The 25184-nt window shown below is 39.6% G+C and overlaps 1 protein-coding gene across 1 annotated transcript in view; it reads right to left on the bottom strand.

Annotated features, from left to right (window-relative positions):
• prrc2c (proline-rich coiled-coil 2C) overlaps window positions 1-25184 on the bottom strand; it is a 55421-nt gene that overhangs the window by 17391 nt on the left and 12846 nt on the right. Inside the window, exons 2-23 of the mRNA XM_009294615.5 lie at window positions 21381-21550; window positions 18570-18747; window positions 17704-17816; window positions 17435-17560; window positions 15502-15797; window positions 15273-15352; window positions 14861-14997; window positions 14244-14331; window positions 13138-13321; window positions 12474-13056; window positions 11964-12139; window positions 11531-11795; window positions 11196-11406; window positions 8618-11110; window positions 8107-8267; window positions 7819-7973; window positions 7328-7712; window positions 6889-6974; window positions 6337-6531; window positions 5286-5537; window positions 1905-1997; window positions 1716-1817 (exon numbers count right to left, since the gene is read on the bottom strand). Of these exons, the coding sequence (XP_009292890.2) occupies window positions 1716-1817; window positions 1905-1997; window positions 5286-5537; window positions 6337-6531; window positions 6889-6974; window positions 7328-7712; window positions 7819-7973; window positions 8107-8267; window positions 8618-11110; window positions 11196-11406; window positions 11531-11795; window positions 11964-12139; window positions 12474-13056; window positions 13138-13321; window positions 14244-14331; window positions 14861-14997; window positions 15273-15352; window positions 15502-15797; window positions 17435-17560; window positions 17704-17816; window positions 18570-18747; window positions 21381-21495 (6474 nt within the window). The 5' untranslated portion in view covers window positions 21496-21550. The remainder of the gene's footprint in view (window positions 1-1715; window positions 1818-1904; window positions 1998-5285; window positions 5538-6336; window positions 6532-6888; window positions 6975-7327; window positions 7713-7818; window positions 7974-8106; window positions 8268-8617; window positions 11111-11195; window positions 11407-11530; window positions 11796-11963; window positions 12140-12473; window positions 13057-13137; window positions 13322-14243; window positions 14332-14860; window positions 14998-15272; window positions 15353-15501; window positions 15798-17434; window positions 17561-17703; window positions 17817-18569; window positions 18748-21380; window positions 21551-25184) is intronic.

Here is a 25184-nt window from a genome sequence, read left to right on the forward strand (position 1 = left end):
ACGCGAGCAGCCAGTGTATTGAGAGCTAGGAAACCGTTTTGTTCATGAACAGAGGAAACCGGCACGTGAGCAAAGAGATTTACTCTCTCGTATTACATGAATGCGCTCTCGACTGCGCTAACGACATTTTTAGTGAAATAATGCCATACTCCACAAGCCAAAATCATGTAGCGCGCACCCAAAGCGAACCTCCGCAAACATCGATGACGTCGCATTTGCTGCGCACACTAAGATCAGTAACAAAAAGCTAATTGACTCATTCATGTTGACCTAATTTGCAGTTGTAATATTGCAAATTACAATTAAACTAGTAAAATAAAGAACTAAAACAACACGAAAACCTAGCAACACCAACAAAAAAGAATTTAAATGAGCATTAGATGTAGAGTTACATAGATAGTTTTTCGGGAAAAAAAAGACCTGTGCAAAAATATTTAAGACCTAGAACAGCGAATTTAATACTTTTAAAAGTCTTAAATTTTGATTTTCAAATTTTAGACTTTAAGACCCCTCAGAAACCCAGCACTAAAATCCAGATATGCACAGAAGCCAGCCAGTTATCTGTAGTAGAGTACATGATTGAAGAAATCAATAATGAACACAAACACATGATTGTGGTAATATATGGTCTATCTATATTGTTATAAAGACATTTGACCAAACAAATAATAAAAAATTTTATTTACCAAATTTTCGGTAACACTTTACAATAAGGTTCATTAGTTAATGCATTTACTAACATGAACTAATCATGAACAACTCTTGTACAGCATTTATTAATCATAATTGAACATTTACTAATGCATTATTAACATTCAAGTCTGTGCTTGTTAACATTAGTTAATGCACCAAGAGTTAACATGAACTAACAATGAACTACTGTATTTTCATTAACTAACATTTAACATGAATAAATATTGTAGTAAATTTATTGTTCATTGTTTGTTCATGTTAGTAAATGGATTAATTAACATTAACTAATGAACCTTATTGTAAAGTGTGACCAAATTTTCTTGTTGAATGCAGAAAAACACAAAAGAAAATTTTGGAAGAATGTTGGAAGCTGGTAGCCATTTACTTCCATTAGTATCTTTTTTCCTTACTATGGGGGCCAATGGCTACCAGTTTAAAGCTTTCTTAAGAGTAGCTCACAAAGATTTGGAGTAAACGGCACATTTTTACTTTGGTTGACACATCCCCTTAAAGACAACCTGGATATTTTTGAATAAAGATGCATTTTTATAATAAAATGCTAATCGACCTAGCTTTAATTATTGTATAGAATACTATAAAACTGATTTCTTTAAAACTTTATGATCTGAAACCATATATCGTCACAAAAATACACCATTTAATTCATTCAACAGTTGCAACAGTGAATTGAGTAAAAGTACACGAGTAAATCTTTTTGTTAAAAGCATGCATGCAAAATATCATCACACATGTGCTACTGTAATATATTTATTTATTGCTAAGAACTATTGTATTTACACTAAACAGCCCTTACTAAATCAGTTCCAGACTGCAGAGGCAGATTTCAGATTTTATCATTAATATGCAAGGTTTTTTACTATAGTTACCATTTTTATAAATTGCAAACAATAAGATAACACTAGTCCTTGTATATTACCAGTTTTGATTAAGGGGGTCAGAATTTGTAAAACATTACATTTATTTAGCGAAGCAGTGTGTGTGTGTGTGTGTGTGTATCGTACTTTGAGTGTGAGGTCAACGGTGGCAGGAGAGACTGTAGCAAGACTGGAGCTCTGCTGCAGGGCTTCTCTTCTTTGAATAGGCAATGGGTGCGGGAGGGCCACCTGAATCAACAACCAGAACACAAATTAGAACACACACACAAAAACAACTATACCAACGAAGATTGATTACAGCACTTGAGCACTAACAGGTGACACAAGACTCTCCTCCATCTTGGTTCCTGCAGTGGGGACGTTGTCAGCTAAAGAGGACGACGGGACTGTGTAGTCAGTCACAGACTCCTGCACAATAAAAAGGCACACTGTCAGTAAAAAAACTCTTTACAAATCATTTATCTTTGTAATATCCTATTAAAATACTCCCAAAATAGATGTTTTTGATTCTAAAAAAGAATGCCCAGCAAGACAGTTTATTTCATCAAAAACATTAGAAAATGTATCTGAAATGTCAGATAACTAACCTAAAATGTCAGAAAACTAACCTAAAATGTATTAATGTTGACTTAAAGAGCCCCTATTATGGGTTTTTGAAAATGACCTTCCATGTATTGTGTAACACAACTCTAAGTGAAGCGAAATATCCAGCTAAGGCTTAAATCTAAAAGCTCTTTGGGTTTAAAACATTTACTCATTTATAAAAGAGTTGACTCATAGTGCTTCAAATGAATCTTGATAACGAGTCTTTTGTTATTTTAGTGTGATGTCGATGCAAAACTTAAGCTCCGTCCAGCTGTTGTGCCGCACAAACCCGGGAAGATTGAAACCTGCGGCCCCGCTCACAAACACAGTAGCAAAGAAAAAGAGGTAGACAAGCACTGCAGCAGATCCCGGTTGAATCAAGTCATGAAGTTGCTGTGCTCAACTGGATATTATTGGAAGCGTGCAGGAAAGTCAGAGTTATTTTATCTACCCAAAGATGAAAATGTGAAGTGTCAGTGGTTGAGGTTAATTTTTGCAAAAATACCTCAGCATTATAGCCCAGCCTTGTGCAGTTCCCGTCATTTTTCTGACGAGTGCTACTTGAATCCACACATGCTTACAACGGGGGATTCGTCGGCCGTTTGTTAGGGGAAGGATCAGAAAAGACTATTTTTGTATAGGACTTTGTCAGAGCTCAACAGGAACTTTATCAGTACAAGGATCAGTGGATCATGGATCATGGATCAGTTTCTTCCTCCATTTCACAAGTGTGAGTGCGATTAAAATGGTTGCTTTTTTATTTTCTCTAGCTTGCAAATGATGTATTAAATTGTGTTTTGTAACTTGTAACCGCTTGTACTGTATCTGGTTAACTCTTTATATTCTCATATTGAGTCTAATTTTGTTGAAATTACAGGTTTTCCAGGTTAAATAACGAAACGCGAGGATGGTTGGAAATGGGTCTGAAATACGGGAGATTCCAGGGAAAAACAGGTGTTTTGGCAGGTATGCCCACACATACACAATGCACTCTGACTACTTCAATATTGTTGATATGCCATTCTGAGCATTTTACTCTCTTGTGATGTACACTGTCGACCAATCACAACAGGCTGTCATCGGTCCAATCAGCGCAGATTAGCTTTGCGCTAAGGAGGGGTTTGGGAATAAATGAATCGCTGAACGAATCATAAGGGAGTTGCTTGGACAATTAGGTAAAAATAAATGCATATTATAAGACAATGAACGAGTTTTTTGACCTTGTATGCATATCAGTTGGTGGTCTCCCTTTATGATAGTATTTAATTGTAATATTTCTAAACTTCCTATTAAACTATCCAATTCCCATTAGCAAGTACTATTGGCGTGGCATCTAATATATAAACAACTTCAGTCCCCATAGGTATTATATCTGGAATAACCATGAAATTTGTTATAAAAACAAATCTATATTTTTTCCTAATTGGTTTATGGACAATTTTTGCTTAGTTTTTCAACTTATCTTAAGTAAACACTGTATTCCTATAACCCCACAAGAGTTTGTCGTAGTCATGAACGCAATTCCCAGTGGAGCTATTGCCCTTAAAAAAATAAAAAAACACCTTGATTCTGTACTCCTTTTTACTTCATTGATTAATGCCTGTGAAACAGTGCTTGGAAAAATTTGTTTCATGTTTAATTCTCTCAGACATGGATAGATTGGACATCTTTTTAGAATGAAATAGCCTATTCCTCTTGTCATATTTCACTTGAATAATTAATTTCAGGATATTCCTTGGAAGATTGTGTGGTCTTTACCCAACACATTTTTAAAATCACAAATAAGGTTAAAAAGGTTTCCTTCAAATTGCTACATTGAGTTTATCTGGTGAATGTTTATATATAAAAAAACCATCCATTTTGTGGAATAATGGATGAATCTGTCAATCATCTTTTTTGGGAATGTGCCCATGTTATGATTTTTTTTTTTTTTAAGAATTCTGTTTATTCATGTCTCTCTCTTTTAGATAAATTTTCTGTTATACAAGGATGTTTTATTTGGTTATGTCGATAAAGTACAATTTTTAAATACTAAATTCGAATAAATTTTTAATACTAAATTCGAATACATTTTTAATAATAAATTCGAATACGTTTTTTTATACGATTTCGAATAAATCTATTTATTTTACAAGCAATGTTTTTACACACAATCACAAATTTTTGTCTATAAAGTCAAAGTTTTGTCAGTTTCTTATTTTTTGTAAAGATTTGAAATACTATTTGGATACAATCTTTACCTCCAGCAATGTTACAGCTTTAAATCAATAACACTATGTCAATCTTACAGTATTGTCTCTTTTCTAAAATACCCAGCTGACTGTATTCTATGTGACCTTTTACACATCACTATGACCTTGCTTTAAGATAGATTTAAAGTAATCATAGTTTATACTACCCCTGGCATAATTTTTTGTTTCTATTTTAGTTTTGCTTTGTTCTGCTGTTTATTCTGTGTTATTATAGGATTTATACCTTTTCTGTATATTTTTGTACTCTTGTTGAACATTTAAAAAAAAAAAAAAAAAGAAAAAACATGTGGGCACAAACAACCCTCCCTAAGCCATGATTTAACACACATCATGAAAACCTTGAAAACCTGAGGTGAGTGAAATTACTTTATTAAAGACTTGTCGTGGGCACAGCACATAACACAGGCATTGTGTCACATCTCTTTCGCAGCACACGCACTAGCAAGAGGAAAAAGCAATGTGTGTTAGCAGCGTATGAGCAGAAGCAGCGAACCGGCACCTCCCGCGAACACCTGATTCATGGCTGTTTCACAGATCCTATTGTTTCTATTTACCAGCAGCTGAAGTCAGAATTATTATTAGAAATAATTTTAAAAAAAAATTACATAAAGACTTTAGTCTGTGGTATATATTTTTTACAGTAAATTGACACAAATAAAGGTCATTTTAGACCGCATTCAGAAAAAAAAAGTCCCACAAAATCCTGGTGGGACTGTCTAATATGCTGATAACGGAATTAAAAAGTTCTGCAGCTTCATATTTTTGTGGTATTATGATTAATATTTCTTTTAAAACATTGATCCCAAACCTTTAAACCGTATACATTGTGACATTATGGCGGCAGGATATTATGTCGCACCTTAGAGCTGCTGGAGTACTCTGCTGCAGGAGCAGTGATCATGCCTTCAATGTCTCCACCGAGCTCAGGAACTTTGTCTTTAGCGGGTGAGCTGGAGTCTCGGTCTCGACTGGCTCCAGTTCCACTGTTATCCAAGCCTTCTCCATCAGACTGACGCACATCTTTGGCAGCCTTACGGTTCTTGAGCGAACGCTCTTTACCTATGGGACCTGGTTTATATTCCTTGTGCTCTGGAGGAGGAATGTCAGGTAACTGTGGAAAAGACAGTTAGTTTTAAATAATGTACACTGTTTAAATAGAGCCATGTCTGATGTCTAGGACTACAATTAAGCATATCACTTTGAACTTGAAAAACATGAATTTAAATCTATTAATATCTTTTATCCTTATATTTCAGTTTTTAAAAGTTTTAAAGTCACAATATGTACGTTTTTACCATTATAATAGTGCAGTATCTTTTTGCTGACTTGTGTAAGTACATTATACTAAATGGTTTAAAGAATTTCAGAGCAATTTTAACTAGTGACTTTGACCATGCCATGTGAGGCCATGCTAGTATTGTCCCAATTCCACAATTTACAGATTAAAGATGCTTTAATATGTTGTGTTACACCAGACCGTTTAGAGCAGCAAGATAACATAACCCTAAAATATATTTAGTATGATATAACAGTGCTACTTCATCATGAGCAGAAAAACAGGAAGCAGTTGACTTCAGCTTGTCATTTCACTGCCAGTTTTCAGCTGTACTCTGCTTTAAACTATGATGATAAGTGTTGAATGCATTATATCCTGCAGAAATCATGTCGATGGATGAGTTAAAGTAGACCACAACTCCCATGATTTCACACCAAGTCAAGGTGTTATCAAAAATACGCCATTGTTTGTTGTAAAGTCTGCCCTCTATTGCTGAAAATCAAGGCGTCATCAAAATATGCCATTGTTGTGAAAACCTGCCCTCTAGTGTTGAAAATTACATATTGTGCCTTTAAATATTATTTTATAAATCTGTTACTCTTCATGATTCACTTCCCTCTTCATGAAACACTACCTTCTGAGGCTTGACAGGTCCAGCACGGGGCTGTTTTTGCCTCTGCTCTTTGGGTTCGGGTAATTTATTGTCAGAGGTTTTCTCCAGCAGGGCAGGCACTCCATCACTGTCAGTGCTACCTGCTGAAGAGGGGGCACCAAACTGGATGCTGTCCATGCCCAGCTCAACTCCACTCTCTACACCTGCTTTTACACCCTAAAACAGACAGATAAAAATGCAGTCAAGTAAAATGTGTGTGTGTTGGTCAGTATATTAAAATATATTATTAAATATTAAATAATCACCACCAAATTTTCTCCCATTGTTTAATTTGATCAAAAACTATTTGAGTTGAGTTTTTTTATTCTGTTGAACACAACAGATGATGTTTTGAAGAAAGCTGGAAACTGGTAGGAATTTGTTTTTCATACTATGCAAGTCAATGGTTTCAGATTTCTTGTTTGTGTTCAACAGATAAAAGAAACTAGAGGTACAGAAAAAGTAGCTAAATTAACATTGGGTAAACTATCCATTTAACCTACTGGAAAACAGACTTGATTCATTTATTCTTACCTCAGGTGTTACAGTGCCAGTAAACGAAGTGAGTGGTTTGTTCCAGGCACTGACAGATGGAGGCTGTGGAGGACTGATAGGTCCAACTACAACAAAGACAAATGGGGCAACCATCAATACAGATCTAAATCAAAAAATTAATTTTAACATGGAAAAAAACTAAACAAAACAAATCATGAAACATTTAAGCAAATTAGTCAAGTACTAAGTCTTGTAAAACATGGCTTAGGGACACAGGTGTCAAACTCCTGGAGGGCCGTAGCTCTGCACAGTTTAGTTCCAATCCTAACTAAACACACCTGATAAAACTAATTAAGTCCTTAAGGCTTGTTTGAAACCTACAGGTAAATGTCTTGGAGGAGGGTTGGAACTAAACTGTCCAGAGCAGTGGCTATTAAGGAACTGAGTTTGACACCCCTGCTTTAGGTCAAGGACTTACGTTTCTTGACATCAGAGAGAACGGTGGAGCCAGCCACTTTGTTCTCCCACAGTTCAGTACCCAGGGTGTTGAGCGTCTGACTCTTAGCAGGGAAGTCTACAGGTGGAGGGGCCAGAGGTGCTACAGCACCCTCAAGAGGTTGCGGTGAGACAGTGCTCTGGTTAGAAGTGGGCAGATTGTGCTGTGGCACAGAAAGAGCTGGCTGTGGTTGAGGCTGCTGTGGGACAGACTGGCTCTGTGGAGCTGGGGCTGCAGGCTGCTGCACTGCTGCCGCTCCTTGCTGTTGCTGTTGTTGCTGCTGCTGCTGCTTTTTGGCAAACCGTGGAGGGAGTTTCGAACCACCACCTCCCCTACCCTTCTCTCCAGAGCCCTTTTTACTCCAGTTCTGCACAGAAGGTGAACAGATGCACGAAAGACAGATTTGTGTAAGAACTACCATGGTGCAATCAATGCAACATATTGGAATAAACATGTTTCCTCCTGGTTCTTACCTGTACAGTCTGTTCTTCCTTCTTTCTCCGCTCCTCATCCTGCAACCGTTTCTGCTGTTTCCGTGAAACAACTTCTGTGAACCCATCATCATTTGTGTTAGACTGTGGGTCCTCGAGTGTCGTGACCTCTGGGTGATCATCAATGATCACTACACCTGAGGAATAAAATAAATCAGATAAAGGAGTTTTGTTTAATTTATAAACATTAATACTTATAGTATAAAGATATCATTAAAACAATACTGGACTGTAATTAATCACATTACACTGGGTTACATGAACACTCACTGGCATAATTGTTGAGATCAAACTGAGACAAGGCATTTTCTTTCTCTTTGGGTTTTTTAACAGCTTGTTTTGCTTCCTCCTTCCGTCGGCTGGTTGCTGGCTCTTTTCCAGGCTTCTGACCTGTACCAGCCTGAGCACCCTCTGCATTCTGAGCAGCAGCACTGCGAATAGCAGAGAAAAAATATTGGGTTATTAGAAAAAGATTTAATTAATTACTGTTTTAATAAAGCAAGAAGCCATAAGACCAAGTGAAGCAAATTCTTCAATAGCTACTGTTGTTAATAATGCTCCATAACATGCTTCATTAACTACAGAATAACAGCAAGTCAATTAATAAAGTAATTATAAAAGCATTTTGGCAAGGCAATTAGAAAAGACAATAGTCAGTAACTGGAACTTTGAAAACCTTACGAAAAGTTTAATCAAAATTACAATTATCTTAAACCTCTTAAATCATAACAGTTCAATTCAAACTAAAGACTCTATGCTTTCCAGAACAACAAGAACTCACCCTCTCCGTCCAGATTTGGCACCAGATCCTCCCCTTCTCTCACTCTTGCCTCCAGGGTACCCCCGACCTGTTTTAGGCCCACTGTTGCCCCGGCGGTTCTGTCGATCTACAGGGCGCTGGCTGGAGAAGCTCCTTTTGGCTGCTGAAGCCAACTCTCTTTTCGGGATTGCCACACTTTCTATGAGTGATTTGCTCTGTCCACCAGTGATCTGTGCAGGTGCAGAGGAGGAGGATGTGGTTGCAGTCACAGCTGCTTCAAGTAGCTTCTTGTCTTCTCGCTCTCTCCGTTCATTAAAGTCGCTACTTTCAGAAGCAGTTTCCCACTCCTCATTGGCTTGATCAGAGGAGTTCTGATTGGACAAGTCAGGCGATTTGCTGCCAGCAGCAACTACAGTAGTGGTTCCTACTTCAGGAACAACAGACTCTGTGACGGGAAGCTCAGGGGGACTCACATCAGGAGTGTGAGAAGATGCTGTATTAGTATCAATCACTCCCTCAGACAAAGTGACCTGAGACCCTGGAGCTTTAGACAGTGTTGGGGAAATGGATGTAGCTACTGGCATGCCTGGTGTTGATTCACCAGCATACACTGCTGCCTCACGCTCTTTAAGTCTCCTAAACCGTGGGGGCTTGTCCTGCCTGGGAGGACGGGCTGCTCTTGGTCTTCTAGGTCTCTCTCGAATGCTTTGTCCACCGTCTCCAATTTTTTTGTTGTCATATTTGGTGTGTCGACGTTCAGATGGCGTGCTATCAGTCCGTGAGGTCTCTGCTTCCTCTGGCCGAAAGGTCTCCATGGGCTTCGAGGGCCACTGAGAGCCCTCTTTGACAGGAGCGCGCCGGAAAGGTGCAGATCTGTGTCCACCTCTTTCTCTGCCACCTCCACGTCTGCTGTGCAAGGGTCCTTTGCCCCGACGTGCGACCTCACCCTTTAACAGAAAACCAGGTTTAGGCCGCCCATCCTCATCACGAGACCCCGGTTTTTCTGAAACATGTCCAGGCGCATACCCTGAAGCAGGTTTAGAGGACCTAGATTCTGGCAGCTCACGGCGGAGCGGTCTGTTTGGTTTGGTGCTAGGCTCACGGTCTGATGCTCCAGTGTCACTAGCAGATTCTCTGCCTTCACTTTCAGAGTCTGTGTCCGAGCCCCGTCTGCGTCTGCGCTTGGGCAGGACTTCAAAGTCTGAGCTCTCGCTACGTGTTTCACTCTCTTCTCTGCAGTGGAAACCAACTGCCCCAGTGGCACTTAATGGCAAGTCTGAGCGTGATCGTGGCTCTCTGTAAGGGTAGTCCCCTCGACTTCGCCCACGACTACCTCGACCTCTCCCACCATAGCTGCCTCTGTAGCTGCGGCCACGGGAATAGTACTCCCCCCGACCACGGCCTTTAAAATCAGAAGGCCACTCTTTCTCTCGGTCCGCATCCCTGTCTCTTTCTCTGTCCCGATCTCGGTCTCTCTCTCGGTCCCGATCTCTGTCTCTCTCTCTGTCCCGATCTCTGTCTCTTTCTCTGTCCCGATCTCTGTCTCTGTCCCGATCTCTCTCTCGCTCCCTCTCGTCTCTTCTGTACGATCGGGGAGGGAAGCTGGACTCTTTGCGAGAGGGTAGTTTGGGCTCAGGGCATTTGTCATTAGATGGAGGCCTATCTGGCTTTTCCTCAGGAACAGTTGCAGTTGCTGGACCTGCTGTTGTCTGCAGATCTCTAGATTTTGCTCCACCAGTTTCAGGTTCCACCACCATTTTCTTCCCATCACTGGAAGGCTTTGTTCCATCACATGCCACTATAGCAGCTGACGAAGCACCTTTGGGTGCAAATCCTTCTTTTTTGGTTCGATCTCCTCGTTCATGTTGCTCTTCTTTCTCTCTTCTCTGCTCCCTCTCTTCCTTCATGTCTCGCAGTACAGGTTTTTTAATAGGTCCAGATCTCCTGACCGGTCGCTCTCCTCCAGCACCCTCTCTTCTTCCAGATCCAGAACCACGGGATCCCCAGCGCATCTCTGACTTCTGTTTGTTGGGTGGCGGTAAGATAAGCTTGTCACCTTTATGCACATTATCGTTAGTCACAGGAGGAGTGGAACGGCTGCTGATGGCAGGGCCTTGACCAAAGGCCTCCTTTCTGGACTTTTCTTCTGGTCTTTCCACAGTTTCAGTGAAGTCCACGGTCTTCTGTGCTATAGTAAGTCCCTCAAATCTAGGTTCTTCCAGTTTTAGAGAGTGACTGGAGCCTTGAGAGATACTCCGTTTCAATACAGCCTGTCCAATGGCCTCAACCTCATCAGTAGCGGTGAGGTTAGCCTCCTCAGTTTCAAAGGAAGGGATGACTGGTGCTCGGTCAGTCTGTAGGAGACTTGGAACCTCATCTGAAACATGACTAAAAGCAGACAATGTTTCAGATGAATCCCTGAAAAAGTCACTTTTGTTCCGAGGCTCCAGTGGGCTATGGTCCTGATGATAGACACCAGATAGACCTCTATCCAGGTCCAGACCAGCATCCAATCTATAATTAGAAGAGGGGGGAAAATGAGCTCTTGATCAATTAACATTCAACGAGGGAGAAATACCTATAACTTGTTTATGGTTACCTTGGGTCTTTGCCATCTTCTCGCCCTTTAGCAGTTGCAGTGGAGGGCAGTGGCTCCGTTGAGGGATATGGGTCAGAACCCCAGACCATTCGAGACTCGCTGGGAACTCCATGTTCTCTGATTGGTCGTGTCAGATGATCAAAAGTGTCTGATCCAGAGCTGCTGTTGTCCGTGGGCTCTCGTCGTACCAGTTGCTTAGGAGGCATTCTCCCTGATAATGATAAAAAAATGATTAGGGTCCACAAAGATTTAGAATACTTGCATTTACAAATAAGTTTAAGGTATTAAAAGTTTATATGCAACATACTGGAATAAACATAAGTTAAAAGTTATACCCGGGTGCATAGGAGGAATGTCTATAGGTGGTCTTCCAGACATCATACGAGGGTCCATGTAAGATTGCATCATTAACCACCTTGGGTCAAAGCCCATTGAGGCAAGATGTTGGTGGTGGGGGCCAAGAGGTTGGTACAGAGATCTATGCTGAGGAGGAACTGAACCCCCTGAAGGAGAGACCGGACCTCCTCCACCTTGCTGCTGCTGCTGTTGTTGCTGCTGCTGCTGATGTTGCTGCTGCCACTGTTGTTGTTTAAGTTGTTCCTGAGGAATTTAGGAGAACAAAGATGAAAGCTCTAATAGCTAAACGCAGGATCTACAAAGAATCTCTAACAATACCAGTGAGGCAATATGAATAAACAGATTTAAAAATATATAATGAGTGAATGCATTTTGATCTTTTAGAAACAAAGTCAACACAATGTGAAGTACCTGTTGTCTAAGGAACCTAGGTGGCAGAGATTTCTGGAACTGTTTTGAGTATCCAGAGGTTACAGAAGGACGAATGGAAGTCCCAGCATCTCCTTCATTCTCCAGTTGAGATGGAAGTGGAACATCTTCGCTAACAGAATGATCTAGTCTGGACAATGATAACTGAGGCTCCTCAACTGAAAGAGGAAAACATTTTTTTGACCAATCTAAATCTAAAAAACGAACAAAATCCATTTAATGAATCATTTATTACATGCATCAAACCAGATAAATTCCTTAATTCATTGGTCTTTGGGCAAAGAAGATTAAAAGAAAAAGATACAGAAAAATAAATAAACAAACAAGGTAACAAGTTAAAATAAAGCACAAACAAAATATTTGACAACCACTGACTTGTTTATCACACTTGCACCGTTTTTAACATTATACCTCCACAAGTCATAAAAAGTGTCATAAGTGACAAAAGCACACCCCAAATCACTTTAGTTTAAGTGCAATATGAACATTTACCTCTGGGCTCCTCAGCACAGAAGTAGTCTCTCATTGGCGGTCTCTCCACCTGTCCATGCACCTCCTCAGCTACAGCAGTATCAGCCTTGATTTGGGGTTCTGGGATAGTCCTAAGAACAGGAGGGCTAGGTTGCCGGGTAATGAATTGTGGCACCTCTTCCACAGTGGGCTCTGTCCTTTCATGAGTTGGCATGGGAGGGCAGGGTAGCTGTGCAGGCAGAGGTGGTGGCTGAGGTTGAGGGGGCGGAGTTTCAGCAGGTAGTTTAGGCACAATTTCAGTCACTTCCTGGTGGTCGCTGTGAGCTTGCGTAGCTGGTTTAGTAGCCTCTGTGGTCGAAGGTCGTCTTTTCTCCTCTAGTTGTTTAAGCTTCTCTTTGCATGCAGCAAGCCTTTGCTCCTCCATCCGCCGCTCCTCCTCCTCACGGCGTCTACGAGCACGTTCCACTGCTTCAGAGAGCTCTGACTGCTTCTTTCGTTTCTGTCGCCATGCTTCCGTTTCCTCCTCACCAACAGGAGGTGCCGTCGTTTGCAGCTTTGTAACACGAGGGCCACCACTTCCCATAGAACGCCCAACAGCTTGCCCCTGTGCAATTTATTATTTTGTCAACTACATAGCTCAGCAAATCAAATACAGCAATAGTAATTTTGGCAACTTCATGCATACCTGCTGGTCTTGTGGCATTATATTCTTGCTATAATGGACAATATTGCCAGGAGAGGGAGCCCTGGGGTCTCCACTTTCACCCCATGAGCTCTTGCCATCACTCCTCTCCTCTGTACCTTCCTTCCATCCCTCCTGGACCTCAGCATTCCTTGACCGCATGCGATCAACTTTAGCCATCCACTCCCTTTGGTTTAGCAAGAAAGAGTTTTATAGAACCAATACTAACAGTGCTTTCCACACATAGATTTTACTTGGACGGGCTGCCCAGGTATATTAAATGCCACCCAAGTATATTTGGTGACATTTATTTTTTTACTACTATTATCCTTTTACACTTTTTTGTATCCGCACAATAGCCAAACATTCGCGATCGATTAACCAGTGGAAAATCTCTCGCCTTACACATTTCATACTGCTCACTGTGTGTGCACAAGAACTGACAACAATCTGACAGACAATCTCAAGTGCTCCACAGAGACCCGCGGAGACGCACCTTTTGGGACCGCTTTTAGAAGGTTTCTAAAATCATCACTAATTATGTGTTTTTATCACTGACAACGTGTGCAGCCGCAAGAGTGAGAAAACATTAAATAATCAGTTTAACTAAAACTTTATTCTTGTTATTATAATACTTTTTAGAGATATTGTCTGTTTTTATTTCGCTGTCGTTTATTTCTCACTTGCTGTATTATTATTTTTTGATGTAGTTGATATATTACATATTTTTACATATCTAACATGCTTTGGCAATACTGTACAAATTGTCAGCAGCAGATTTTACATGGGTGCAAATGGCTCCTGAATAGAATAAAAGTTAAAGAATAATAGCAACAGTGGATTTGTTTTTTTTATGTCCAGTATTAAAAATAAAAATCTTCCAACCCAGTGAAAAGAAACAGTGTATAACAGTGTCATAATAAATAAAAATGTTGCTAAAAAGCACTTGTTTTTTACGCATGTAGTTAACCATGTGCCATGGATAAAAGGTGTGTTTCAAACTAGCTACCACCACAAGCATATTTCAAACCTGTAGGAAGCACTGACTAAATAAGATTAAAAAAAAAAATTTGCATAAAATTACAAACATAACGAACATGCATGCTTACCAGTTATCGCCTTTCTCTTTAGCTGAATGGTTCTCTTCATCATCACTAAAATTCAGCTTCTCGGTATAGTCAACTTCCATTTGGGCACCTAAAAATAGTGTATTTCTGGTTTAAACATTTAATGTGCATTCCCGTTGAAAATGTTGCATTACCTGAACTAATTTTTCCCTTTATAATTTTTTTATTATTATTATTTAGATCAAAAAAATAAATAAATAGCCTGTTTGCATTCAAGACCTTTCAAATTGGACTCCTCATAACAGGCAGGTATTGAAACCAGTGCACAAGTGTGTACTTAATATCATATATTAATAAAATAAAATTAAAATATTGATACACTAAAATATATACACTAATAATTAAAGTAACTACTACAAATACAAATTGGATATGCCACATTCAAGGACATTGTAAATAATCTGACTTCACAAATTGAATCCTTAAAGTATTACTCTCATGGTAAGTTATGATGCTAAAAGTCACAGTTTTTCATGTTTAATTGAGACTGAGCCTAATCTTCATCTTCTAAATCACAAAATACATGTACATAAATTATGGTTTCTACTGCTGTACTGTATTCGCACCACATTAAGCACACACGCAGCTGTCATTCTCACCTGCCCAACCCTCATCAGCTTCTGTGTCCAGATTGTCTAGCTCTTTTAATTCAGTGGCACTAACAATTGATGGCCTGTCTGGATCCTGCAGCCATGACTGAGAGGGAGGCAAAGAAGGTCTTCCAGTGCGTGGACCCCTAAGCAAAACAGAGAAAATCAGAAAGTGAAACTAAGTTGCCAAACTCCTGAACGGATCATGGATAACCTGCCTTGATCATGAGGAAATACTAAACTTGAATGTTCACTAAAACTTGCCATAGACGAATTAGATAGGTGATAAAAAACAAACGTCAACTGTCTAATATGAATACAAAATAAAAATATTAATTTATCCAAATAAAAGGAAGTACAAAGTAATTCTGCAACTGTTCTTCCAATTAAGTTTAGTTTCAGACCTTATGGAATCACTTACTTGGACATCTCCTGTTGTGCAGGGTACCTAAAGCTGCCTTGCGCAGGTGGAAAGGGCCCTCGAGGGTAAGCATTAAACATCTAGTGAGAAAAAAAACAAAAACAGCACACATTCAAGTGAAGTGTCACCGGAAAAAAAACACATTTTATAACAAGCACCAAATGAAAATAATAATTACATTTGACAAAGTAGAAATACTATAAACAATAACTAAACTCTTGTCACTCACATATGGCGGCATCATGCTCCTGAATTGGGCAGCATGGAATTGAGATGACATCCCTCCTGGTGGTTGCTGGCCACCATTAAGTTTATGCTGAGGGGCAGCAGTTGGGAGCCTGTCCCTGGCATCCCTCTTTTCTCTGCCCTCACCAGAAGAGGTTTTCCCTGCCTCATCAGAGTCGCCTGATGGAGATGGTGTGCCTCGACCAATGCCCGACTCCTCAGAGGGCTTACTGTCAGTCTCCGAGGGGCTGGGAGTAACGTTTAGGTTCCTGCCTCCACCTTCCCGCCAGCTACCCACATCTGGTTGGTAATGGACACAAAAGAGAGAGTAACTTTTATATATTTATAACTTATAACTTATTATATATATATAGTACTTAGATGATGAAGCTTATATTTAGCATTAAAAGGGTCACTTGGCATTTCTAAAAATATTTATTTTTTATATCTAGTGTTTAAATTTCCACATTCAATTCAGTGACTAATTAGCAAACAACTACAGAATAGTCTCAAAGAAGTATTTATTTTTATATAGTATTTATTTTATTAAATTCCATGAGAAGTGATGCAAACAGCTGTAATTATTGCAAAACAACAATGCTGTGACGTGCATTTTCATTTTTTGAGAGGTGTGCATCAAACAGTGATTGGTGGTTTTGAAATCGATTTTGCGTGTAAAAAATGGCATAGCCGGGTTGACAAAATTTGAGCGGTTTTGAAACGTACATTTTTTATGCAACTTTTTTTAACAAATCATAACTGTGTGCACCTACTCCATTCAGGTAATAGTGACCAGTGCATAGAACAAACTGGGTGGGCACAATCGCAAGAGGAGATGAAGGAAAGTCTTACTCCCGAACCACGCTGACTCACCTCCGCGTGCACATGCAAAACGCAACCCCTGCAGTTAAACTCAGTGGTTTATCATGACACTTATATTGATAATTTTTTTTACAATTGAGAGCAAGAACAAACGTAGAAGCATTGTCTGATTGACAAGCAGCACCTAATTATGTTCAAACGAATTTAAAACTCAAAATGGAACAAGTTTATACCCCATTCGGAAAGTAAGACATACTAAACATTTACACAACATTAAGTGCAGTTTGTGGGTGAGAGGGGGCAGTGTTTCGATGTGATCCGGTTATGTTGTAGTTCTGTGACTGCCAGTGTTTGCTGCTGTATGGTTAAAAGTTATGACAGTTAAAGTAACTAGGTAAATTTCAATTTACTAAAAGTAATTTGAAATATTAATATATTATATAATATAAATATCAAATAAGAAATTATTCAAAATAAATTACATTTAATATTATTCTAATATTTTGGGCATTTTTGTGTGTTTGGGTGGGTTTTGGACAGCTTTTGGGCTGGAAAAAGTCAGCTATATCTAACAACACTGGCATCAGGGTATGACAAACAGTGTGCGACTAAGCAAGGCTACACCAAAACAACCATTTGCATTATTGTGAGCATGTGATAATGAAAATATTATTCAGTAGCGTCAGTGAACTATGTCGTAGTATAGTAAAAGCCGCTCCATTTAAAAGTGTGAATATGATAAAGATTTATTACTGATCACAGAAGCGGCTTTACTGACAAAATGTGCATAAAGACAGAATGTAACAGAAGCTTTTATTTTACATAGTAGTCAACATGGTGTCAGCAGCAACAATATTACAGCGAGAACAAAAGTTATGCTTCATGGCAGCATTGTGGCAATGTTCCCACTTACAGATTTTTGAGGCATGTTCAAATGAGGCATTTTGGAAGTCTCTTTGAGTTTGCAAATTGTAGGTTGAGACTTTATGTATCTTATATTTGCAGAACGGCTGGTAACACTCCAAAGACACAGGAAAACATTAAATCAACAGCATAAGAGCCCTTTAATATTTTTACACCAGGCTTGTAAACAATCAAAAGGATGATGGTCTTACTCTGAGGCCTGAGGCTGGGCCCTGGTCCATAGGGTTCATCTTCCTGATCGGCTGGTTTCTCCACTTCACCTGCTGCCTGCAGACTCGGAAACTCCTGATGAAACTGACTGCTCATTCGAGGAGCTCCTGCACACAGAGTAGCGTTTAAGCATTTTGCTTTAGAAGCTCAAAACTCATGATTATTCTGCTGGCCTAATTCATTTTAATATGCATTTACAGCTCATAAAGCTGCAATTTCAGAGCAATCTAATAGCAACTAAGTAGTTTACCATCCTGCTGCCCAGACTGTTTGCTGTTGGCCCACGAGCGGCTTCCTCCCAGAGGGGCATCAGAGGTCTGGGGCACAGTTGGCTTAGGCTGTGGGGGAGGGGTTTCTTGCTGCCTAAAATCAGAAAATGATCAGTGAGCAGAAGCATCAAAAGAGGGCAAAACGTAGAAACCAATGTGGCAGACTATATTCAGCGTAATGCCAAGTTCATATTGCACCATTTTAGTCCTGATTCTTCACTTTGCCGACAGGTTTTGTGAAATCACAAACAAATGCCCAAAAATCTGAGGCCAACAGATGCTCGCTTATGAAAGTTACAATCATGAAGTATAAATTATCAAACACATGATCTGAGAGAATCACTGACGCCCCCTAAAAAATATTTGGCAAGCTAAATATATTGACCGGACAATAATTAAAAATCATGCTGTGTGGAATAAGTTCTGACTAAAAACACATCAGCGATGACCTACAATCAATGACAGAGCAAGATACAGGACAACGAAAACAAGCAGATCAGTACAGATAAAGACTGACGATTGGCTATTTCGAGCAGTAGGCGGGACTTTTGCTGTGGCAGTCGTACTGAGCATTGTATTTTTCCTCATACAAAGTAATGCGTTTAAATTGTAATTGCATATCTATAGTCTTTGGCCAGACAGAGTTGTCTCTGCATGTTTCTGGTGCAGTTAATCTCTTGTGAAGTATGAACCTAGCAGCAAATGAGTGCTAACCCAGAGAGACGTGCAATGTGAAAACAACTTAAAAAAAACAAACAAAACAAAAACAAAGAGTACATCTAGCACAGTGTGAACTCTGCAGGAAAGAGTTTACCTATAATTTAGTGTTTTAAGGTTGAAAGATTACCGTTCGTCTCCTGGTTGATCTTGTCTGGAAGCCCATCCACTGCCATCCTTGGGTACTATGCTAACATTGGGATCATTGCCTTTGTTCTCAGCTTTTAGGCTGGGCAGGTTAGCTGGAGGGGGCATGCGTCGACTGACCGCAACTTTACCCAAACTTTGGAGCCCATGTCTGGCGGCAACTAAAAGAAGGAGAAAAAATTAATTACCAACACTGCTAACACATTAATCTTTCATTTAGGCTAGGAAATGAAAGTGAAAGTTCTGATTAAAAATCAGTGAAGTTTTAACAACAATGTGAAAAGCAGCAACACACATTCTTGAGCACTCTCTTTTCTAAAGCTTGTATGAATGAACAGCAGTGACTGAGTGGCCAAAGACTGCTTATTTGATCCAGCAATGCACGAGAGGCTAATTGGGAAGCTAACCCAGTATGCTTGATCAAGAGTACAATCTGCTAAGTATTTCTGAAGGTCAGAAGATCCATCGTCACGAGTAAGTTTATGTGAAAATCATAGATATAGAACAACTTTATTAAACAGCAATTTCTGATGCAGTGTTCAACTGGACACTAGGGTTGGGCTAATAGACAATAACGATGCTGAGCCGGCATCACGATCATCCGCCCCACCCGCAAACTCGCTCATCAAAAATACACACTTAGGCTCTGTTTACACTAAGGCTACGTTCACACTGCAGGCAAATGTGGCACGAATCTGATCTGATTCTTATTCCCCCTCACGTGACACAGGTGATGACAGTGTGAACAGCCCAAACCGCATGGAATCTGATCTTTTAAGGTCAGATCTATGCCACTTTCATATGTGGTCTTAAACCAGACACAGATCTGATGTTTTGCAATGCGACCGCAGTGTGAACGGTTATGTCGGATTTCATGTGACTTTTACGCAATCTTTGAGTGACATGCGTCATCATTCTGTGCTGCAAACATCCTCTACCCCTCAGCAGCACAGTAGAATAACACAGAAGGCAATTACAGTACCACAGAAAGTTGGTTGTTCATGTTGAAAAAGAATCTGAAGGCATAACTGGTGCTTATGAAATAATCTGGTTAACGATTGAAGCACGGGTAGATCGCGAGGCCAAAAAGCGTTGTGGGTGTTGCGGATGGGGGATCTGTGTGCAAATGAGGAAGAATTTTCTCTCCAAGAGAAAAAAAGGGCAGTTGCTCGAGCACCCAAACCTCCCTTCTGCACGTGTCTGCTGTTTATAACCAAGTGAAATTAAATAACTCCACAAACGGAGATAAACCAACTCCGCCTTCACAACTCAGTCTGCGGCTGCTCATTAACCCTTGATGAGTTCACTACACTGCCGGTGGTCAGAGCGCCACGCACCGCTGTTGTCATAAATCACAAAAGATTAGTGTTTTTTTTTAATCACAGGAGACTTATTTTAGATCTCAAATGCTGAAATAAACATTAGTAGTAGCAAAATAATCATTTACAGTTCATGAAATAGACCCCGGTTGTCTGTGAAAAGGGTAATAATCATATAAGCATGATCTGACAACGTGCTTACTCATGCAGCACTCACGTGTGTGGATAATTAGACATTTCGGCTCTCCGTAATGCACTTTTGCGCATGCGGGTCAGTTTAGGACCATGATCTGTTCACACTGCAAATCTGATATTGGCCACATTTAAAGGAGCAGTGTGAACAGTCATGCAAAAAATCAGATCTGAGAAAACATCAGATTTGAGCACTAAGCCTTGCAGTGTGAACGTAGCCTAATACGTCTAAGTTTTAATGTGGCGTTTTAAAACAAAAAAGGATGCACGACCACAATGGTGTCACCTAGCATTTTTGCCATTCGTCCACACTAGACCACTGAAAGCACACATCACGTGACCACACATACACAGACAGACAGAATCTTGCGCTCATCTGATCTTCAGGCAGTCAGCAGGTGCTTTGAGCACAAACCCCCAAAGTGCAGACCACGTTGCAGTTTAAGTATGTACCACTGAATCTCATCTCACTGTAGTTATTAAACGTGATATTTAATTAATTTTGTCTCTATCTAATGACTCTTCGGTCTTTTGAATCTATCAGGTAACGTGTCACAGCGTCAGTATACTGCTTCAATCTGTCGCTTTCACGCTTGTACTTTTATAACATTATAACACAGATCACTCTGCCTATTCATGCCAGAGTCCTGCGGAAAAAGTGATTGACGGGTGGTAATTCGTGAGCATCTTTTCTTTATTAACTTATGATATGGCTATGGGTAAAACATAGACCGTGTGGGTGAGGTAGTTGAAACAGTAGGCTACAAATAATTAATTTGTTATGAATTATTCAAAAATAATTCACTGCAGTCTATGATGACGATGCCATTGTCTATCGTGATGTTTCACATTAGTCATCGTACGATGCCAAATTAGTCTGCTTCAGCCAACCCTACTGGACACGCTTCACAAATTCAACCCAATGGCTGCTGTTTTTTTAATGATCAGAAGCTCATGAGCCATTTTTATCAGCTCGCAAATTGCTTTCACACAATACGACCATCAGCGATTTCCACATAAATTGTCTCAGTGGAGAAGAAAAATTTTCGTACAAGCTCCAGTGACAGGCAAAAATGGCACCCTGTACGCCAGCCTTTACTCTAGCTACAAAAGTGACAAGATTACTTTTCAACCCCAAATAAAAAGTCTGTATTTCATGACGTTAAATAATACATCTACTTTCTTTGCATTCTCTTCACTTTCTTGTAATAATGTGGTTCAGAGCTTTCAATTTTGAGATGATTTAAATCAGCTTGTGTGTGAGAATGATTAGCTGGACTCACCTGCAGTTTTCTGCGTCTCCAAAGACTTTCCCTTGTACGTGTTGAAGAGGCTAAGGGTTGCATACTTGGTCTTGCCATCCTTTGCCTTGGTGCTCTGCCCTGACTTCTCGGACATTTCGCTGGAAACTCATTGAGTCTGGTCCTGCGGCCTCACCCCTCAGAACCAGCCCCTTATTGAAGAGAGCAAGAAATAAAAAAAACTAAGTGAGCAGATGGTAAAACCAGATACTCTGCCTAATATTTACCAATAATAAAGTGCTTTAAGCTATATTTTCTGTCAGGTTTAAAAGCAGGAGTAAGAAGCTAATGTTGAGCAACTACAGAGAGAAACAGACAAATGTACATGTGAGCAAGAAACACTCAAATGTTTGCTCATGATAGCCTTTATTCTCGTTTCACAAACATTACTGAACTGAATCCAGTGCTTCTGACTAGGTTTATTTGAGGCTATATGGCCTTGCAGAGAAAATGAAAGCATCAAGTGCACAATCAGCCTTTAATCAAACTCTCCTACTTCTGCCCAAGACAGATTTTAATGTGCAAAATATATTATGTATATGATTGTTATACTATACCTATTTGAAAACATCAACCAACAAGTTTGTCACGCTAGTATATCCATCACCAGCATTGCTTCCCCTCCCTATAAGGAAACTAAGTGGCTGGCTAGGGAGTCCCCTCAACCCACTAGTGGTGTGAGCCGCTTCCTTGCTAAAATCATGTTTATTTAGTACTTGAATATTGAAAAAATTTCACTGAAAAGAAAAAAATCCTAACTTTATTAAAGTTGAAATTGCTTTTGTGTGAAAGTCATGTGATCAACAACAAGCTTCATTGCCTGCCTTTATATAACGGATTTATTTTGGAAATTGGATCACAAAACGAAACCAAACGAACATTAATCTTCAGACGTACAAAAACTGAGGGGGAAAATGACAACGAGAAGAGACAACCACAAAATTATTTTAAAGGGTAATGACAACCCCCATCTTCAGTTTAGGTCTACCTCAGAATTTTTTTAAAAGATCCATAATAATGGGCGTGGAGCTCCGCGAAAAAAGGGCAGGCATGGGCGGGGCCAGCAGGGGAGGAGGAGGGGAGCGAACAACTGTTATCAGTTAGCTCCCAAAATGAGACACAAACCTTAAGGAGATGCATGATTTTATAGTTTACAAAGTTAAAATGCTAAGAAATAAACAGTGATTTAATGCCCTGCTACATTTGCAATTCATAATTTCATATACAGATAACAACAATTTATATAATTATAAAGATAATCGTGTTCATATGAACACTATAAATGAGGACTTTTCCCTCAATCCCCGGGTCTGAATGCAGACTCAGTGCAGCAGGTCTCTTGCCAGGTCTATTTTAACCATTAGCCCTGTTGGTAATCTAGAGGATTTAGGCAAACACAGCAGCACGGCGATATTGTCTAAATGTGAATGAACTCCTGATAAAAGACAACATCTGCCATTCTCCAATTCTTGTACTGCTCTCCCAACAAAAATGCTTGCTGCACACAAACAGCATTGCTGTATTGACCCTGACACCATTGAGGGGAAAACATGCAACAAACCCTGTGAATCATGAAAACAAACACATAAAAAATACAACAGAAAAAGTATGAAAGTTTAATGCCTCGCGACTAAATAAAGGGCGCCACTGTGATCGTGCATACCAATGCACAAAACGGCGACGTAAAAGCGTCATTCAAAAAAAAAAAAAAAAAAATTACCTCATGCTTGTTTTTTTGTTTTGACGCGCCGTGTCAAAACCTTCTCCACCAATCAGATTGGCACTTTTGTTTACATGTAAGAAGCTGCTTAAGTTACAGTAAACAGCACTTGGAGGTGCTTAAGCGCAAAACTGTCAATGCGAGCGCACATTGAAGAAGTTGCCCAGAGGCAATACAAGCGTGGAGCTGCTTATTGCTCTGGTGAACAATAATCATTTCCTCATCACTAGAGCCGGAGCTGCTGCTTGAACCATCCATAACAAGCGTTTCTTCTTCTGTGTTACAAGCAGGTGTCAGAAGTTGTGTAGCGCCATGTAACGTCAAGGAGTGATTTTGCATACTCTTCTGCTCGATGCCAGTGAAAATCGCTTAGGTTGTATTACAGAAAAACGTCTTGAAAAACGCTGACAATAAACGCAAACGAAAAGTTTTATATACAAAATGTATATATCTGACTGTATTATAGGACAAAATTGCATTACAAAATATTATATACTGTAATTTAAATGTATCTATACATTTTAATACAAGAATTGCTGTGCTGTAAAAAAAAAAAAATAAACCTATGTATGAAAAGCATTGTCAATGCACCATGATAACGAACTGAACCGAATCGATAGGCATGATAATCGTAAATGAACGATGAGACCAGTGAAGATTCACACCTCTACTTTTAAGTGCTAATAATGATGTTAAAGACATAATCTAGTAGCACATTTTATGGGAAACATCCACACACACTCATTCACACACTCATACACTACGGACAATTTAGACTACCCAATTCAGCTGTACCGCATGTCTTTGGACTATGGGGGAAACCGGAGCACCCGGAGGAAACCCACGTGAACGCAGGGAGGACATGCAAACTCCACACTGGAATACCAACTGAGCCGAGGCTCGAACCAGCAACCTTCTTGCTGTGAGGCGAACGTGCTACCCACTGCGCCTTACAGAGCCGTTTTTAGTCTAAAATGCATTTTACTGAACTGTAATACTGTAGCATCTTTCACTGGCATATTTTGCAGACTGGTAATATTTTTTTCCAGAAACATGTTTATTAAAGTTATGTTTTAATTTAATTAATAATAGTTTAATATAAGCTCTGGACCCCGCATCTCAAACATAAGGAACAGGGAAGGAGACTGAACAAATAATAAAGTTTGTGTTTGGGTATTAACATTAACACAGTATTTGCTGCTTCCCTTTTTTCTATGTTTTTTCTATAAATGTTTTTTCAAATTTACTTTATATTATTTGCTTATTGTTCTTCTTATGTATGAATCCATCTTTGCATTAATGTTAATAGTTTTGTTGTTTTTTGAGTTTTTAATGAGTTCAGAATGTATATTCTTTTATTAAGTAGTTCATTTTCCCTTTTGGCTAATTACTGTTCAGTGTTGTTTCATTGCAGGGTTTTTACTTTTGGAATTTATTAAAACAAAAACTCAACCTGGAATCTTTTATAGAATCTTGAATTTGTTTGCCAAAACAATAAAATAGGTTTTAAACACTATAGAAGGATGCTAAGTAGGAATTAAAATGCCCTAGTCATTCAGGGAGATATTAAGTAGTAATATTAAGGCTTTATTTTCTGTTTCATCGATTGTATTAAAGAAATAAGGAATAAAATTATTGTGGGCTAGTTTGCAATGGTGATAATGCACTATAGAGCAAGGTAGGACCCCAAAATAGTTCAGCTTAGGGCCTCCAAATGTACAAGGCCAGCCCAGATCACCAGCAGTGAATTTGAAGCTGATAGAAGGTCTCTACATCTTTGAATGTCAATGGTTGGAATTGATGATGCATATCACGTTGCCATGCCGATGTCAGTGAAGATGGTGAAATGACAGTGAGGGAAGGGGGTGCTGCAATCTACCGTGAGCCACATGGAGCTCCATTCATAATTGATGTGGTGTGAGGGCTTATGCCAAGACAACAAAGTATAAGCAACAGGGTCACCTCAACATGTCCAACAAATTAGACACACTGCAGTACATGAGCCAAAATACCAGTCTGCTAATACATGTAAAAATGACCACACTGTATATCCACAACTATATTTA

This window comes from Danio rerio, chromosome 20 (assembly GCF_049306965.1).
Source record: "Danio rerio strain Tuebingen ecotype United States chromosome 20, GRCz12tu, whole genome shotgun sequence".
Classification (NCBI taxonomy): Eukaryota; Metazoa; Chordata; class Actinopteri; order Cypriniformes; family Danionidae; genus Danio; species Danio rerio.